Source organism: Lactuca saligna, chromosome 4, assembly GCF_052625555.1.
Source record: "Lactuca saligna cultivar CGN05327 chromosome 4, ASM5262555v1, whole genome shotgun sequence".
In the NCBI taxonomy this organism is placed as follows: domain Eukaryota; kingdom Viridiplantae; phylum Streptophyta; class Magnoliopsida; order Asterales; family Asteraceae; genus Lactuca; species Lactuca saligna.
This window is the reverse complement of record NC_136420.1, coordinates 37522131-37541974: the sequence shown is the minus strand read 5'-3', so window position 1 is coordinate 37541974 and position 19844 is coordinate 37522131. Positions and strand designations below refer to the sequence as shown.

Here is a 19844-nt window from a genome sequence, read left to right as displayed (position 1 = left end):
TAGGGGTAGCATGATGGTTTTTATGCAAAAGACCTAAAGGGTAAAATGGTATTTACATCATAGGTTTTATGAGGCAAGGCTGATTTGGAGCTTTGATGCAAAAAGGTTGGCAGAAGACATTGGGAGACAGTGAAACATATATAGAAAGCAGCTAAGTTCAAAGATTAATCCTTATATGCAGAATGAAATAGGTGTAATATTTTCCTATAGGATGTATCCATTGATGAATATATTGATGCAATTAAGATCCCTATGAATGGCCCATTGCCCATGATTGTGTACTTCAAGACCTTAGAATCTCTCTTGACTAGTTCTTTAAGGCTTAGAGTGATACCAACCTATGTTTCTTCCTAAAATCACCTGATGTGCATGCGTAATGTGTTAAAGCTCAATGTCTTGTTATTAGTATCCATTCAAATGTTGTAAAGAACAACAATGTTTTCAATCTCAAGTGTTGTTGTGGTTCTATTTATGATAATAGCCTCTTGAGGCCGGATGAGTCTTCACTGAAGTTTCTTAGCTCTACTTGGTTTAAGGCCACATCTCTTCCTTATGTTTTGTCAAATTCCCTATAGATTTTCTTGATTGTACGACACCCAACATGTCACTATACCAACCAAATTCCATGTAGGATTTGCAGATGACATTATGTTTAGGGCCACAAACATAATCACCAAATTTAGCTAAAGACTCATAACTAATACATGCACATCGATTTACTAAAATGGATCCAAAACATTGAACATGTCTAATTTAGTGTGATGACATCTCTCAATAATCTAATTTTGTAGCATGAATTAGTTAAACATGAGCCAAATAACTTAAAAGACTTTAGAGATAAAAAAATATATGTACAAAATTCACAGAATTTATCGAAATAGAACTGCAATTAGAATATCTAAGTTGACTCATGTAAATGTATTCCATAAAATTAAACAAGATTTACTAGCATACCTGGATTATGGGAAAACACAAAGGCATCTAGCATGATTGGATCCAAAAGAACAACCACAATTGGGGATTTTGGAACGTGTTGCCTTTAAACTGATGTAAACCTCAACATTAAGTCGTAAGAAGCTATAGACCCCACCATTTTCAATCTCATGGTTAAATGAGCTCTTTATATGAAGTCCGGAGAAAAAGGAAACCATAAATTGGACATGACGAATTGGGGAAGAACATGGCAGGACGAATCAATCGAACCCTAAACCACGGGTTGCACATTTGTTTCTTCAGAGACTGCACATGTACATAAAATAATCGGGATTTTACACTAGTAGATAAAAGTTAAGGGGTAGCCCGTGTTACCCCTGGCTATTAGCTAGATTCGCCTATGACATTGAATTTGTTTGGACTATTCACATTAAATCCTTACAATCACGTAAAACCTCCACCAGCATAGTTCCAACTAAGCATCATTGGTTTGGTCAATCTTTACATAATCAATTACCTAATACTCCGTATACTTATCACACAACGAGACAAATCCTAAAAATACCAAAACGCTTATCTAGTGATGTGAATAAACTATCGTAGAAAAGTTAATGACTTATAAGAGTAGCATAGTTTAGGCTTTGTTCACATTTGACTAGGGATGAGCATCAGAATCAGCCCAAACCGGAACTAGCCCGAGAACTGAACTTGGTGGAAAATAGGAACCGAACAGGACCACCGATTCTACCGGTTCCGGTTCCTACCAATTATTGTCGTGTCTTCAGTATTGAAACCGGTCTTCGAGAATTAGCAACATACGGTTACGGTTTTTGCCGGTTCTACCGATTCCCGGTTTCAAAAATCCATAAAAATATCGTCTCAGTCCCAACCCAATCGATTATATCCGGTTCTGGTACCGGTTCCCCGGTCCAAATGGTCGTCCCAACATTTGACCTCTTATGTTTTTTTGAGTATATATTATCATTGAATTTGTTTGGACCTATCACATTAAATCCTTATAATCACTTAAAACCTCCACCAACCGGTTATAAGGATGTAATATAAAATGGTACAAAGAAGTAGAATGGTAATATATATATAAAAATAATAATAACTTATGTGACTAACCTAAACCAAAAATATTTCATTGATTTAAAAAAATACTTATTAAATTGTCAAACACTTTTTTTTTATACTTTTTACTTTTAAATAATCTTACAAATCAATGAACACATTTAAAACTCAAACTCAATACCAAAGATCGTCCCAACTCCAAAGGTATCACGAGCTCATCGAACAGATACATGAAAGTAGAACCACATGATTACCTCTTTATCGACCAATAACAGCTAGCCCACATTCAATGCATATCTACTACAAATCGACATTATCATAATTAGTTAATTACCCTTCACTATTAATATACATTATCAATCCATAAACAAATTTCATTCGCAACCCTATTATTTTAAAGTCCCTAATTTTACGCATAAACTATCATGGAAATAAAAACAAAGAGAAAATTGGTCGATTTTATTACGAGTGAATATAAAAACTCAACATCACAGAAACCAAGCCTGAACCAGAAATTGCAGTGAAAAACGAAAGATATATACAAGCTGAAGCTGATTGCCGGAGATGGGGGCCTAATGGGGGGTGTTGGTGTTGCAGAGCATACAATCCAAGATCCTACAGAAGGCGTATCGTACCCGAGGGTAAACCCTATGCGTATAGATGCTCGATTCCCTCCATAGATCTTCCATGGTTTGTACGAAAAGATTCAAGCTTCTGACAGGAGGTACATACAGAGTCAACGGCACCGCTGAGAAAGCTACTGCGAAGAACAAGTGCAGCATCCTGATTAATTTTTATAGAGAGAAAGAAAGAGGGGTTTGTTCTTGATTCTTTCTTGATTTCTAGATCTGGTGATGGGTTTTTGATTTCCGGATTCTGTCGATTTGGTTTCGGTTTCCTTCCTCGAGATATTTGATTTCCAAAGATGGTGATTGTGATCGGGGTTTTTGGTTTCTTGATTTGTAGAGAGAGAAACAGCGATGGTTGATGATGGGAATCTTGATTTGTTTTTTTTTTTGGGTGATTTTTGATACCGATGGCGAAGATGATGGTATTCTGATTTTGGGTTTTCTGAAAGACTTTGGAATTTGTTGGAGTGTTTATCTGCGAATTTATATGTGGGGTGTGTGAGTGATGGTCATTTATGATTTTGTAATAAAGGATGTACGGTTTGTGGGTTGTTTTGGCTTTGTAAATTGACACGAAACCACTGGTTCGACCCATTGTTTTGCGGATGAAATTCAAGGGGTTGATGGTTGAATTTTCTATTAAACTAATTATTATTATACATAGATTAATTTCAAAACCAAACCCCATATAATACACTAGTTTTTTCTTATAGGTGGAGATTTTTTTTTTTTTTTTTTTTCTTTTCCTTTGGATCATTTTTAACTGTTTTAATTTTTTTTTTTTGTTGATATCTGGAAGATGTCTACAAATACACGTGTTACAAAAGCCAATAGAAAGGAGATTAGTGTCCACCGACTCAATATGCATCCGTTCATATACCTCTCTCTTCTTCTGTATCTCTCTACGTCTATTACTCACCTTCCCCACCTTGGTTTAATCCTCCAAGGGCTTCCATCTCAACCAACTCCTTTTGTCATCGATTTGTATAGAAGTCATCTACACCACTATCAATTTGGGATTTGCAAGTAAAGAGGCTTTGATTTCGGATTCAAACCGGTCGATTGACACCAGGTCCCATGTCCACCTTCTCTACCCCTCATTTTCATTGATAGAACAATTCGATTTTAAAACCCTACTTATACTTGGTAGGGACGATGTTTTTCGTTAACTACAGTAGTGATGCTATTGTTTTGTTTTGCAATTTATGCGGTGGAATCTGATGCAGAAGGAAGCACACCCAAAATGTAACTGTGGTTTATCATTTAAGCACACCTAACCCAACCAGGTTTGTTAATTGTTCTTGATCGTACCTCCTCTTTGGTAATTCTTGCATGTGATTTTCGTCTTATTCTGAGCGACACTATGTCGCTCCTGCTGGTGATCAGACACAGCGTCGTAAGAGGGCATGGATGGCGACCGGCCTAACAGACCACACTTGGTGTTTAGGAAGACACGGAAGAAAAGTCTAGATCATCGCCACCACCAATCTCATCCACCACCGATAGGTATGAAGATGACAGGGGAAGTAGGAGGATTCGAAGTAAGTGGAATGACATCTCTCTTTTGGTCAGTTTTTTTAGAATGACTCATATAGCATCCCTTAATTTTTGCTATTTATTTACTGATATTAGAGTTAACCAGTTAATCATTGATTTCAGCTTTAAAAATTTTCACCTTCACACTTCACCGGACCTTCAAGTTGTGGTTGTCTGACAACTTTCTTCACTACTATTTTTTTTGTTAAATGTTTTGTAATTATTGATCACGGGATCACTATATCAATGGAATCTAATCGCTATACCTGTAATCAAGCAATCATGTACAATCCCCACATGTTTGCAAATATGCCTCATCGGGATTTTGTTCAGGTGATAGTTTCCTTACAACTTTTCATTGGTTGAAATTTGAAAAGAAAAATGATTTTAAATTGACATATTAGTATCTATATTCCTCACTAGTGCCCACGTCATATTGGAGAAACAAAAAGAGAATTTAAAAAACAACTAAAGATGATCGATGTTGTCATTGAAGTATAAGATGGTAGAATCCTAATGCCTACAACTCACCCTATATAATCTTCCTTATGTTAATTCATATCCTTATTCTTTCATTTATTTTGATTTATGTCCTAATACTCTTAAGCTTACATGAACAATCAGATGGATTCATGGATCGGTAGTTGAAATTTTTTTTGGTATTGAACACAAGGTTAGTAAATCCAGGCTTTCATGCGTTTTAATAAAATTATAAAATTATCAACAAATCCAGTGTTAATTCCTTTTCTACATTTACATTTATTTAATTCTTTGACAGTTTTTTTGTATGAAATTTATGAAGTTATTCCTTTTGGTTGCACAATAGTTACATTAACCAAATTTCACACTTTTTTTTTAATTTATGTACTTTACATCATAGGTTATGGGTGATAGAGAAGAACAAGGAGTCGTAAACATGGAATTTGAAGGATTCTATCCGTCAGGCAGGCAAGCATGATATTTGGGTTCTACAGCTTCATCTCAACCCCAATGGTTATAGTGACAATTTGGTAATACTCTTACAATCTCAACACACAGACGAGCTACAAAAAAAGGAAAGCACATTGTTGTTATTTACATTATATTATGTTATATATTATCCAAAGGAGTGGTCTAAAATGCAAATTCATGGTTTTACAAAGTTATAAGCTAAAGTTACCAAATTGCACATAGTGATCATTACAAACACTTGATTCTACAGAATTTGGCTACACCAACAAAAGAGTATTTTAGACATTTAAGTTATCTTTGCAGACCAACACTATAAAGTGGTCTATTTAATCCATGAGAACACTAAAGAGGAAATTAAGAAAGTAAATCTTAAAATTCAAAGTGATCTTCCGTTCCATTCCTACTCAAAATTCATTATTTAGCTTATCATATATGAAATCTGCCAAATATTAAAGTCGAGACCTAATATAAAAAGTTGATAGATTGTATATACGTGATTTTCAAATACTATACCAATGATTCTTCCGTTCAATTATATTAAAAAATTTATGTTAAATAAAAAGGATTTAAATTTTGTTTCAATCATACAAAAATGATCCTTATCTTTATTATAAGTTTTTTTTAAACAAATATATTATGCATATATAACATAATAAAAAAAAATTGCTCCAAAAAAAAATGAACCAGGTGCAACTGCCCATTTTGCCACTCCTTCCGCGTCCCGTGGTTAAATATATGTAAAAAATCTTTACATTATTTTTATTTTATGCCATATTTATTTATTAATTTCATTAAAAGGCCAAACATCACAAACTACCACCACCTCTGCATGCATCTTGGCTTTTTTCGTTCATCTTTTCTTACGACTTTTTAGATTTTTTAGAACGGTAGAAAGATTTTATAAAATAAAAATACAAGAAGAAGATGGAGAGAATACAAAAAACCGTTCAAAGTACAAATGAACAAGCATCAATTAAACAATGCAAATAAGCAAAAATTACACAACGCTAAATGATTAATTCTAAAAACTCAACCAATACGAGCAATAACATCAAAGACTTTAAAAAGATAACGCAACAAGATTTTTAGATAAGAACAAACTTTATAATAAACACACATCTTGATCAACATAAATTGTTAAATGTGACTCGAGTATTTGGATCATGCTCAATGGAGCACTTTAGATTCATGGATCATGTGACAAAGGAACAAATCATCTGAGTAAGGAATGAATCGTCTGACAAAGGAATAGATCAAGTGACAAAGGAACGTATCATATAGAAGGGGGTTTAGAGCACTTGGGAGTGATATGGAGCAAAAAGGGGACCATGCTGCTGTTGGGTTTTGTATGCTACAACATCCTATGGTGCACATACAACTCTAACTGTCTTGGATCTATGTTTTCTCTAATTATACATGTAATAGTGTTTCCAAAGCGTTAAACCTATAACTAGCATGCAATTAACATAAACAATATAAAATACTAGTTAGGATGACATAACTTTTGTTGTATCTTGAAACCTTGTAGTATTTAGCCTTAAGAGCTTACCACCAAAAGTATGAATGCCTCAAATGGGTCACAACATGGAACACCCGGTTTCAGGTATGCATCTAAGTAAAGTTAATTTTATAATTTTTACCCTTGGACTCGACGAGTTGAAGGCCCAACTCGTCGAGTAAGAATGAATCCGGTTCGGGGACTAAGTAGCCTACTTGACGAGTCGGAAAACTGACTCAGCGAGTAGGCGCTGTTTGATGGAAACCCTAATTGCAACTTTCAAAGCATTATTTTTAAAAGTAGTGTCATTTTTCAAAATAAAAACACTTTCTTCATCCTCTTTCCTGTCTTGCAACGGGATTCATCTACATATGAGGTAGAAACGTTAGTATCGTTCACCCTATCCTTATTCACTGACTCAACTACAGTAGGTTTTCCATACTGTGGTTCTCTTGCTATTTCTTCCTCAATCAGAGGAGTAAAAGTTTAGTTATCATTGAATGGAGGGGGAACACTATCATAACCAAGGTCTACATTCTTTTTACCTTGCCATTTAAGTTGTTTTTTAATCATTTTCTCAAGTTTCTTACTTGACACATCAAATTTTTTAAAATTAAAATACGCATTTTCAAACTTATTTTTCAATGTGTCAAGCTCAGCAGTTAGACTAGGTCTCTTTTCTTGAGCATAATTGTAGTGTTCACATTTAGTGCTATATTCTTCTTGAAGTTTTCTAAAGTCCTTGGTTTTGGCCTCTAGTTTTTTTAAAGGTTTTTGGGCCTTTCTGAGAGTATAGCCTTCATATTTAAGGTCCTCAGTTTCCTTAATTAACAATTCATTTTGATCACAATAACGTTTAATTTTATCACTAAAGGCTTGAGAACATGGAGTTTCATTAACCTCTTTTGTTGCAGGTGTAGTATAGACCATGAAGGTGAATTGCAGTTCCACTATCTCTTCTTCTACTTCTTCTACCTTTGAATTCTCGTTGATCTGTGCCAAGTTTGCTACTTCATGTCCTGTCAGATTCAACGCCTACATCTGATCCTCACAGCTGAAGCTTTGTGCCACCATTTCCAAGTTAGTTATTTCATTGTTGGCTGTATCTCCTCTGTTGTTTCCTGCAGGCACCAGCGTCCTATCGGAATTATTCTTGGTGTCTGGCTTGGTACATTCATGAGCGAAATGACCCAACTCGTGGCAGTTGAAACACTGAAGCTTGCTCTTGTTGAACCCTACCTTCTTTTCCACATTTATTCCCTAATTGTTCTTTTGTGTGTGCTTGGTAAACTTCTTCGTCCTGAAGACAACCATAGTAATTTGCCACATGATATCCATATCTTCCATGTGCTCAGGATGAATCTAATCCGGTTCTCCAACCATGATTGGAGGGGCTAAATCTCCTGCCAGTAGTGTGTTATAATAGTTCATAAACCCAACCATCAGAGCCATGTTTTCTTTAGCTTCTTTTGGAATTGATGAAGGCTGAGTAGTGGTTGTGGTTTTAGAGTTTGAGCCAGAAGAACTTGAGGGTGCCAGATGTGGATGAGGCACAACAGGATGAGAAAAATAATTTTGTTGAGCAGAGAAGGCATTGTTTGATGAGATTCCTAGATTGGCAGCAGAGTAAGAACTCACATAGTTGATTTCATGCTGCTTATCTTCCATGTCACATGCCTTGATTATGGCCATCACTTCAACAAGGCTAAGCTTGCTCAGATCCCTAGTCTTCTTGATTACAGCCACATTCATGTCCCAACTGCGTGGAAGAGAATTCAAAAACTTCTTGTTGATCTCAGTGTGTGGTAGACTTATCCCAGTCGGGCTCATCTCTGCGGTGAGAGTAACAAATCTTTGTAGTTGAGCTTCAAGAGACTCCCCTAAAACATGATTAAACATGTTGAACCTCTGTCGAAGCAGTTCCTATCTACTTTGTCTCATGTCCTCATTCCCTTCATAAACCTTAATTAAGGCCTCCCATAAATCCTTTGCATACTCATATTGCCTAAAGCCTTGGGCAATTACAGGAGATAAGGCCATTGTAAGATTGGCAAGAGCTCTGCCATGTTCTTCAACTTTTTCAAAATCATCATCCATCTAGTTTTCTATCTTCATATCAACAACGGTCTCATCATCATCAATCAAAGAAGTGGTAATCCTGACTGGACCTCTGAGAATGCTCCTCCATATTTTTGTATCCTTCATTTTAATATATTTCTCAATTCTAAATTTCCATTTCGGAAATCCATCAGCAGACAGAAGTCGAGGAACGAGTGGTAGTCTCCATAATGGAGTCCAACTCTTGATGCATTGAACTAGTGTATTCCATTTTAATTAACAAATAAGTTGCTCGAATACAAGAAAAGTCAACAAATAAATTGACCAAAAGTTCCAAGAGTTATTGACCAAAAACGGATGATTTCGATCGGTCAAGATTCAACACCAAAAAATTAAATTTCTCGAAGAGATTTCGGTCTAATCGTTGACCGAAAACTCGGGCTTTGACCAGATAAACACCACAAACTCTTTGGAATAATGAATCCTCAAACCGTGATTTATTATTTAAATAGAATACCTCAATCCCTTAAATTTCATGAATTAGCTAATAACAATCCAAATCCAATCCCGATAAATCAGAACAATATGCCCCAAAAATCCCGATGAACACGAAGAACACCAAGAACGGTTTCACGAAAAATGCAAGAAGAGTAGTCAATGAAAATCTAAATTTTAAGATTTCTTCAATTAAACCAATACTCCAAAAAACAGCCTAAAGCGATTTCAAATTCCTTGAATACGATTAATACATGTTATGCTCTGATACCAATTGTAAGTACCAAAACTATGGATCTTATGCAATATCAATCCCAATTGCTTAAAGAATGCGGAATGTTAATTAAGCAATGATTCGAGAACATACAAATTCACTTCAAATGCACATGATATTGTTAAGAAAAACCGTCTGGTACATAAGAACTCAATGCAGCCGAATACCAAGAATGCAACAACAACTGCTATACGGCTGCATACAATTATTTATATATATGAGCCAAAATACAACGCCATAAAAGGCCCAATCCCATCATGACCGAAATCACCATATTGATTTCGGTCCTTACAACCGAAAACACAATAAGCCTATTAATAAAGTAATATTCTAAGCCCAAGAACAATTAAAAATGTAAGCCCAACATAAACCACAAAAATATGACCCAACAATTATAAGCAAGTGTGGAACTTGGTTGATCATGTACCTCGTCGAAAGACAGTCGGGTGCAAATGGATCTTCAAGAAAAAGACCTACATAGATGGGAAGGTACACATTTTCAAAGCTAGGCTAGTTGCAAATGGATTTACTCAAACCCAAAGGATTGACTATGAAGAGACCTTTTCAACAGTAGCAAAAATAAAGTCTATCATGATTATGCTTGCTATAGTTGCATTTCATGATTATGAAATTTTTGCAGATGGATGTTAAAACAACTTTCCTTAATGGGAAGTTAACTGAGGATGTCTATATGTGTCCTCCAGAGGATTTTGTATATACCAAGTTTCCTAATAGAGTGTGTAAGCTTGAGAAATCCATCTATGGATTGAAACAATCATCTTGCAGTTTGAATCTTTGCTTCCATGAGAAAGTCAAAGATTTTGGGTTCTCTAGAAATGAAGATGAGTCCTACATATATGTCAAAGCTAGTGAGAGTATAGTGACCTTCCTTGTGTTGTATGTTGATGACATACTCCTTATAGGATACAACATTCCCACTTTGAAAGAAGTTAAGTCTTAGCTTGGGAAATGTTTCGCTATGAAGGATCTAGGGGAAGCGGCCTATATTCTAGGAATAAGGATTCATCAGGATAGAAAGAATCATCTTATTGGTCTTAAACAAAGTACATATTTGGATAAATGTGACATCCCCTTTTTCACGGCCAGAAAAGACCGATTTTGTTTATGCTTTGTTTAAAAATCAGATTAACATTTTAAATAAAAGTGTTGCGGAATATGCTTTGTTTAAAAATCAGATTAACATTTTAAATAAAAGTGTTGCGGAATTTGCTCCCAGAAAAACATGATAATTACATTATCAAAGCATTTCTGAAGAAATTTATTTTTATTCATTTTAAAACATTTGGGATGTCATCGTCAATACAGAAACATAATCATAAACAGAACTTACATTCATTATCACTAGTGATTTATATCTCCTTAATCTCTTAGTGTAATGTAACTTCATATCGACACCTGTGATTCAAATAAACTGAGTGGGTCATGAAAGGAAACCTGGTGAGTACATAGGGTTTTCAACCCACAATAATATAATTATTATGTCTAATCATCAAACAATTAACCCAATTACCCATCCCTATTCTCTTCTTTAATCTTAAGGATCTACCCTAAGAGTCAGCTATTCTTCATTCATTCATTCCTAAGGATTATCCTAAGGAATAGGCATGAAGTCCATCGTTGCCTATGACAAGGTTGTCAAGCACATCTGCTAGTTCTATCACTTAGCCGTAGCTGCTAGAATTGTGACATTCTCAATAAGGCGCATCTACCGGTATAGTCCTTTAGGCGCATCTGCCGGGGGTTATGAGGTTCTCTATTAGGCACAGCTGCCGATACTATCCTTAGAGCGCAGCTGCTAGGATGTTTATCGTAGATCGACAACATCTACAGGTTGTGGTGCATATGCCAGTGCTCATCTACAGGGTACTAGGTCCATTGCTGCCAATGTTCACCTATAGGGCACTAGGTCCATACCACTAATATTCCTTTATTTTATCTTTCACCCCTCTTCCTTCATCTAACAATGTTTTGCGCAACATATTTTGTAGATATAAAAATACATATACAGTTTAAAACATTTAAAACATGTATAAAAATCTCTCACCCAACATAGACAACAAGTATTCAGAGAATATGCACATATATTAAATACTTCATATCTATGTGTAAGATGAAAGTAACTATGCACTCACTTGAAAAGGTGGTGACTCGGTACTCGAACAGCACTTTGTTATCTCAAAACAATTTTCCCTTGACAAAACCTAGTATCAATACCACTAAGGTTTAGTCTAACGTTAACCGCAACTAATTAATAGTCTAGTTATTATTACTATTATATAAGTGTTAAGCAACACTCTTATATAGCTCATAATAATAGCCCAAATAAATATTTTAAGGTCCTAATAATGTTACTATATTAAAACATAAGTTATACTAAAGATAGGGTAGACGTAGTTCACTTACAACGATTTTTTCTCAAAACCACACTCCGTCGAAGCGGAGTTTCTGAGCTGAAGGCTCTTCTTTTCGGAGCCGTCGGGTACTCTGGGGCTTCTTCCTCGTGCTAGGGGATTCCCTAGGCTTTTTTGGGGGGTTTGGGGGGGGGGGTGTTAGAGAGAGGTTTTAGAGAGAGAAAGAAGGGATTGAAGGAGTGAGGAATGAACTTCACCTGATACCTCTATTTATAGGCTGCCTGGGGCTTCACCACATCATGGTGCCTCTCACCACGTCGTGGTGTTGCGTAGGCTCCAAGGTTTCGCCTGGTGCTGACACGTGGCATCGCACACAGGGTGGAAATCAGCTGATTAAAAAATTCACAACTTTCTCATACAGGCTCTATTTTTTATGTTCTTTATATCCACACGTAGGTAAAAATAAGATCCACAACTTTCATTTAGACTTCGTCGGCTAATTCTCGATCGATCTTAAATTTAACAGTAGGAGGAGATTAGATTTTTAAATGACCGTGAAGAATTCATGACTCCTTCATACAGGCTCCGTTTTCGTCTGTCTTTTTATTGTTGAGTTCCTAATAATGATATCTTCAACTCTCATTTAGGTTGCGTAGGCCAAAAACCGCTCGAACTAAAATTCGAGTTTCGGGTCGTGCACTGTTATGCCAAATTTTAGAAAATTCATAACTTCCTCATACGAAGTCATATTTGAGCGTTCTTTTTATGGACGCTCTCGGTTTAACGTATACTACATTTTTTGTTTATATCACTAAGGATAAAAAGTCCTCTATCGTAAATTCACTGTTTACGCTTCCCGGTGTCATGCCGGTTTTGCCGTGAAACTTTGACGAGTCATAACTTTTTCGTTATAACTCGGATTTCGACGTTATTTATATGCACGGAACCATTGAGACATATTCGACAAGTCGTTTTTGACCCTTATTATCTCTAAATTGACTAGCCCGGATCTACAGGTGTTACAATAAATTACTAAAGTGTTTCAGCATGGAAAATTTATAAAAAGGAGAATTTCCTAGTCATAGTACTAATAAGTTGAGTCAGACTCAAAGTCCGAGTACTGATGAAGAAATAGCCGACATGAGTCGAGTCACATATGCTTCGGCCGTAGGATCGATCATGTATGCAATAACATGTACTCACCCTTATGTGTCTTATGCTTTGAGCATGGTTAGTCGATTTTAGAGAAATCGTGGGAGAGCCCATTAGATTGTGGTGAAGAATATTCTTAAGTGTCTACAAAGAAAAAAAAACATGTTCCTAGTTCTTGGCGGCAATGATACATTAAGAGCGACTGGTTATAGTGATGCCAACTTTCAAACAGACATAGACAAATTTTGTTCGTAGTTTGGCTGGGTATTCTTATTGAATGGGGAATCGGTTGCATGGAAAATTTACAAGCAAGACATAATGGCTGATTCCACATGTGAATCAGAGTACCTTGCAGCGAGTGAAGCCTCAAAGTAAGTGACTTGGCTGAAGAACTTTATCGGAGATTTCGGAGTTGTTCCAACTATTTTGGAAACCATGGAACTCTTCTGTGATGATGAAGGCGTGATTTCTTTAACAAAAGAACCAAAGGATCATGTTAGATCCAAACATATCAACAGAAAGTACCATTATATTCGACATCGAGTAGAAGGACACCTTTTGGTGAAGAGAGTATAATCGGAAGATAATGTTGTAGATCTTTTTAGAAAGGCGCTGAGCACAATCAAACACTACCATCATGCTAGGAGAATAGGCTTAAGAGACAATATTAGTTTTAGTAGTTAGGCGATATTTTTGAAACTTGTGGCAAAATAAATGTAATTGATATGGTGAATGAATAATAGAGAATTATTATAGAGTATTGTACTGTCTTAAGTAATTTGAATTATTTGAACTCCCACAATTGTTCATCCATTTGGAAGTAAGTAGTGAATTAAGAATGTCATGAATTAATTGTAGATTATCAAATGAGGTTAAGACATTGCAATTGGAATTGATACAATATTCATGAGTACTTTGATAATAGGGATTTTAAGTACTAGATAAACCCATTCTTATAGATTACTTTATGGATATTATCACGAGTAATTCTAAGATGATAATATCTACTATTCTTCAAACCGAGATATGTAAGTTGTAATTTACGGATTAATTGTGTATTGGTATTACGTAAACGCATTTGTAACTTGATGTTATAAAACGTAGTATCATATATGATTTGGTAAGTTAAGGTTACAATTATGTGGTAAAAGTTTATTCATTCCTTTTTCCCTAACAGGAAAAGCGATATAATTATGCCCCTCGATGATTTGGTGTTGACATTATAAGTGATGGGCCCAACCAAGACTAACTGATGTGTTCAGTTTGAAGTTCAATAAAGTATTTACAAATTGGGAAATTAAGACACATAATCTGGAAAATGAGATTGATTATGATACATGTCTCATTCCCATACGATATTTGAAGAACGAAGGAATTTTTGATCACTTATCTTAGGGACGACGACTGATTTGAATCAGAGTTTGGTAGTGGCTTTGGAGGGCACACTTTGTTGTTTACTTCAAGGTATATACTTGTAACTGTAGTTACAGACTTAGCAAAGTGGGAGACTATTGGATTAAGGTGTCTAAGCCAATAACTAATTTGATATGCTGTTGAATTAGAATAAAAGTCCTTTTTGGGTTGCCCTCATACTTGATAATTGAAGAGAATGACTTTTGGAGAGAGTGGATGTTTTGTTAATTTATTATATGATTAATAAATTGTAATAAATGATTTTTAATATGTTATATGTTTAATATATTAATTAGAATAATAATAATTAATTAAGAATTAATCAGAAATTAGTTGCGATTAATTTCGAGTTAATTATAAATAATTGGAAGTGTAGGGTCTAAGCTGTCATTGTTCCATAGTTGAGCAAAATAGAGTTTCTAGAACCCTCTAAGCATGGTCGGTTTGGGATAGGTTTTAGGGTTTCCAGATTAATCCAATTGGATAACTAAGGAGTCAGATAATTACCTAATTCATGATATTATTATTATTATTATTATTATTATATTCAAATTAGTTTTATCCAAGGCTTCTTTATCAACTATAAATAGGACCCTAGGGTCTCTAGTTTTTGTCCACACCTAAGACTCGAGAGCCAAAATTTTGCTCTAGCCTCCCTTCTCCTTAAATCTTCTAGTTATTAGGGTTTTAGGTGCAAGCCATTAGAGGCATCCAAGCTTTTGGTTCTTGCTTTCTAAGGAACTCATTAATTAGTATATTAAAAAAATATATGTAACTCTAATACTTCTTTTAATTTCGATTAAAGTAGGGTTTCCAAAGGTTTCTTGATATTCATAGTTTATGGCTATCAACAGAGAAAACATAGATCCTTTCTAGGTTGCATGTGAACTAAAAAGTTTAAGAGTTTTTCTGGCACATGAAATTTTCTAACCTAGAAAACCCATCATACTTCTCATATCTACATCACTAGACATGTAAAGTTTGATGAACTTACTTTTCTTTATACTAGAAATTTTACCCGTGTGGATCTTGCTATTGTTATTCTTTCAATATTTAAGAAACTTCCACGTACCTCACCATTCCCATGCACACCTACCCAGGCAATCTTTGTTGCACCAATCCCATATTTGCCGCCGACTCCATGCACTATCTGTATTGATCTTCATGAAGTCTATACATAAGAATCTCTAGTTCCACCTGATCCCGAGGTGACCGTTGTAAAAAAATCACATTTTCAACCACCAGTCCCATAGTGGGCTTTGGGTACCATTTAGGATTTCGAGCCATTATAGGATTTTGGTTGTCTTTAGGCAGGGACCGGTTGTGGTTTATGACCTGATTATTAACTAGGATATTGCCTGATGATATTTAGTGTGGAGGTTTCCCGAATCAGAAGTTCGAGCATTTATCTGATTGTTTCAGCAATTTGAGGTGAGTTTTCTCCCAATGCTTGTGAGTCGAAGGCACCAATGCTGGCTCACTAAATTATGTATGTAGGATGCTAGTTGTCTTTGTGACTCTTGCATGTTTGTATGAGCCTGTGTGGTAGGATAGTTGTATCTATGATGACCACTCGGGTCTAGTTGTTATTATTATGTTATGTTATTTATATTTGACCGATACTGCTGATAGTCTCTAGGGTTGCTGATAACCCGCCAAGCGTGCTATTAGCCCACTGAGACCGTTAATAGTCTTCAAGGTTGTGGTAACCCATCGGGTGTGCTATTAGCCCACTGAAACTGTTGATAATACCATGGGTTGCTGATAACCCATAGTTATTTATTTATGTTGTGTTGTTTGTGGTATTTTGGGCAACTCACTAAGCTTTGTTTTACGATTTGTGGTTTGCATGTTTCAGGCTTTCTTATATTAAAGGAGGGGTATGGTTGGATTACATCGCATCAATGGGGGACTTATGTACTTGATAACTTTTAATGATACGCTGATAAATATTTTAAGATCTCACAGTTGTGATTTCAATAACTACTTAAAATTTTAATCGAAAATTTTGGGTTGAATTTTGGTGCGTTATATATATATATATATATATATATATATATATATATATATATATATATATATATATATATAAATGCACAAACCTTAAGGAATAGTAAAGTTTTATTCTTCTTAATTTTCACCACACCATTTTGTAAAAGTTATTTTTTTTTGTTCTTCTTCTTTTATATATTAATCACAAAGTATTATATATATATATATATGCACAAACCTTTAAGAAATATTAATGTTCCTTTCCTTTGGATTTTCACCACACCATTTTGTAAAGGTTATTCTTTGGTCATCCTGTTTTTATATACTAATCACAAACCATTAGGGAATAATAAAGTTGTATTCTTTTGGGTTTTGACCACACTACTTTGTATATGTTACATTTTTGCTCCTCATTCTTTTGACTTTTCAATCCTGATCTGAATACTTGTTTTTTTTAAATGACATTTTAGTAAAGGCATGGCTTTTCAACCTATGGCTACTCTATCTTTCTCGGTGATAATATTTTTTCATGGAGTGGCAAGATGCAACCTACTGTGTCTCATTCTAGTTGTGAATTAGAATATAGGGCTATGGCAAACACGGCTTCCGAGAAAGATAGAATAGCCATAGGTTTTGCGACATGTCTAGATACAACGTGCCCAGTCAGCATCCAAGTATGCAATAAGAGGAATAGCAGAAGAACATTGGTAATAAAGACCAAAAGATAAATTTCCCTTCACATATTGAAGAATGTGCTTGACTTCCTGAAAGTGAGTTGTGGTAGGTACATGCAAGAACTGACTAACTTGATTTACGATATAGGATAAATCAGGACGAGTGATAATGAGGTATTATAGAGCACCATATAGAGAACGATAGAGAGTGTAGTCACGAAACGGGTCACCATGACTGTTTAACACCTTAGAGGTAGAGAGAGGAGTATAGACTGGTTTTCCATCCAATAAGCCAGCTGTAGATAGAATTTCTAAGGCATATTTAGATTGAGTAGGAAACAATCCATTTGTACTATGAACAACCTTCATCCCGTAGAAGTAGCTGAGTTTGTTAAGATCCTTAATAGCTAATTCTTGATGTGATATAGCAATAAATGTTGTAATTACCACCTGATCATTTCCTGTTAAGATTACATCATCGACATAAGAAAGAAGAAATAAAATGATGGAGCCTCGTTTAAATTGGAACAGAGAAGGGTCGGCATGACTGCATGTGAAACCAACGTGAATTAAAAAGGAACTAAGCCATTGAAACCGAGCTCTTGGAGCTTGTTTCAAGCCACAAAGAGCCTTTTTGAGATGACACACATGATTCGAAAAATTTGGGTCAATGAAACCAGGCAGTTGTTCCATGAAAATAGTTTCATTAATATGCCCAATTAGAAATGTGTTATTTACATCAAGTTGATGTAAAGTCCAATTTTGATGAATTGCAAGAGGAAGAATAATACACATAGTAGAAGCTTTCACAACTGGATTAAAGGTATGAGAGTAATCGAGACCCGATATTTGTGTGAAGCCTTGGGTGACTAATCTAGCTTTGTAGCGATCTATAGAACCATCAAAACGATACTTTGTGGAAAAAAGCCATTTCGATCCAACAACATTGGATGTAATTAGTCTAGGAACTAATTCCAAATTTTCATTCTTTTAAAGAGCTTGTCTCTCAACATGCATGGCGTCAAGCCATTTGGAATGTTTGGAAGCTGTTTTTAAAACCCTTTGGATCTTTATGAGACAATTATGCCATATGTAAAGCACTTGAGGTGAAACCTATGAAGTCTTAAGAATCAACAAGGCTTGGAGACTCCAACCTTTCCTCATGTAATCATGGGATGTATTGTGACATCCCCATTTTTACGGCCAAAAAAGACCGTGTTGTTTATGCTTTATTTTGAAAATCATAGTATATTTTAAAGAAATATGTTGCAGAATTTGTTCCCAGAAAAACATTGTAAATACGTTATAAAAGCATTTCCGAAGAAATGTATTTTATTCTTTTTAAAAAGTTGGGATGTAATCGTCAATACAAAAACATAAGCATAAACATAACTTAGATTCATTTACACTAGTGATCTACGTCTCTTAAATCTCTTAGTGTAATGTAGCTTCATATCGACACCTGTGATACAAATAAACTGAGTGGTTCAGGTTGGGAAACCTAGTGCGTGCATAGGGATTTCAATCCCACAATTTTATATCATATATATTTTTTAGAACTCACAAGTATACAATTTCACCATGTATAAACAACTCTTACCCCACCCCGTCAATCCTCTCAAGGACACTGTCCATGTAACCATCTGGTGGCAAGACTTGGGGAAAAAGCAATGGCCAAGATTCAGCCACGTCACCCCCTCGCAGTAGCACTGTGCCGACTTCTAGAACTCGTAACTTTCGCATACGAGCTCCGTTTTTGATGTTCATTATATCCACGCGTAGGTGGGGACATAATATACAACTTTTGCTTAGACTCCGTCGGCTAATTCTCGACCAATTTTAAATTTAATAGTATGAGAATATTACACTGTTATCGACCATGTAAAATTCATAACTTCTACATACGGACTCTATTTTTTACTGTCTTTTTATCGTTGAGATCCTATTAATGAGATATTTAATTCTTATTTAGGTTGTGTCAGCTAAAAATCGCTCGATCTGAAATTCGAATTCTGAATTGTGTATTAATACGCTAAATCTTAGAAAAATCATAACTTCCTCATACAAAGTCAGATTTGGACTTTCTTTTTATGCACATTCTCGGTTTAATGTATAATATGAATTTCGTTTATATTTCTAAGGCTAAAAATTAATTTATCAAAAATTCACTTTTTACTTTACGCGTGTCATGCCGGTTTAGCGGTAAAACTTCGATGGGCCATAACTTCTTCGTTATAACTCGGATTTCAGCATTCTTTATATGTACGGAAACCTTGTGACTTATACTATAAATTAGTTAATATTATTTATTCTAAATAATCTTCTATAAAAAAAGTCATTTTTGACGATTATTGTCTCCAAATTGACTAGCTCAAATATGTGGGCGTTACAATTATCTCCCCATTAGGATGATTACATCCTAGAATCATCAACGAAATAGGGCTGTATAATGACTCCATATGTTATCTCTTCATCCTAGGTAATAATTATAACTTCTATGTTCCTTCGAATTGGTATCTAACTCTCGGTCATTTTTATTGTAAGCGGTGCTCGATCTTGCACCCGCTCTCTATCTCATGTTAGACTCTTAATCATGACCTTTGTGTCACAATATTGATCGTTATTGGAACCTATTTTTATTATCAGATCTTGAGGATCCCTCAAACTTCCTCTTTCCGCCTACCTCATCTCTTTCCAAACCCTTTTCCTTAAGTTGGATCTCCACATTCTTGGCTGCTCTAACGATTGTCTTTAAGGTAGTTTCCATTTTCACTGTTGCAGCAAAGTATGCTA

The 19844-nt window shown here is 35.3% G+C and overlaps 1 protein-coding gene and 1 long non-coding RNA gene across 5 annotated transcripts; one reads left to right on the top strand and one right to left on the bottom strand.

Moving 5' to 3' along the window:
- Nucleotides 1-2439: 2439 nt before the first annotated feature.
- On the bottom strand, nt 2440-3234 carry LOC145041628 (DIS3-exonuclease-like protein). Its single transcript, XM_078989765.1, has one exon. It carries the CDS (start codon nt 2787-2789, stop codon nt 2580-2582), a length of 210 nt encoding a protein of 69 aa, XP_078845891.1. The 5' UTR covers nt 2790-3234; the 3' UTR covers nt 2440-2579.
- Nucleotides 3235-3357: 123 nt separating this feature from the next.
- Nucleotides 3358-5342, top strand: LOC145041629 (uncharacterized). Of its 4 annotated transcripts, none has more exons than XR_013680311.1 (7): nt 3363-3708; nt 3863-3922; nt 4023-4177; nt 4296-4505; nt 4596-4677; nt 4797-4845; nt 5053-5313. It is a non-coding gene; the product is annotated as an uncharacterized LOC145041629 (long non-coding RNA). The 4 variants fall into 4 exon arrangements; XR_013680309.1 differs by having other exon boundaries at nt 3364-3708; nt 4023-4203; XR_013680310.1 differs by having other exon boundaries at nt 3358-3782; nt 4023-4505; nt 5053-5342.
- The last annotated feature ends 14502 nt before the right edge of the window (nt 5343-19844 follow it).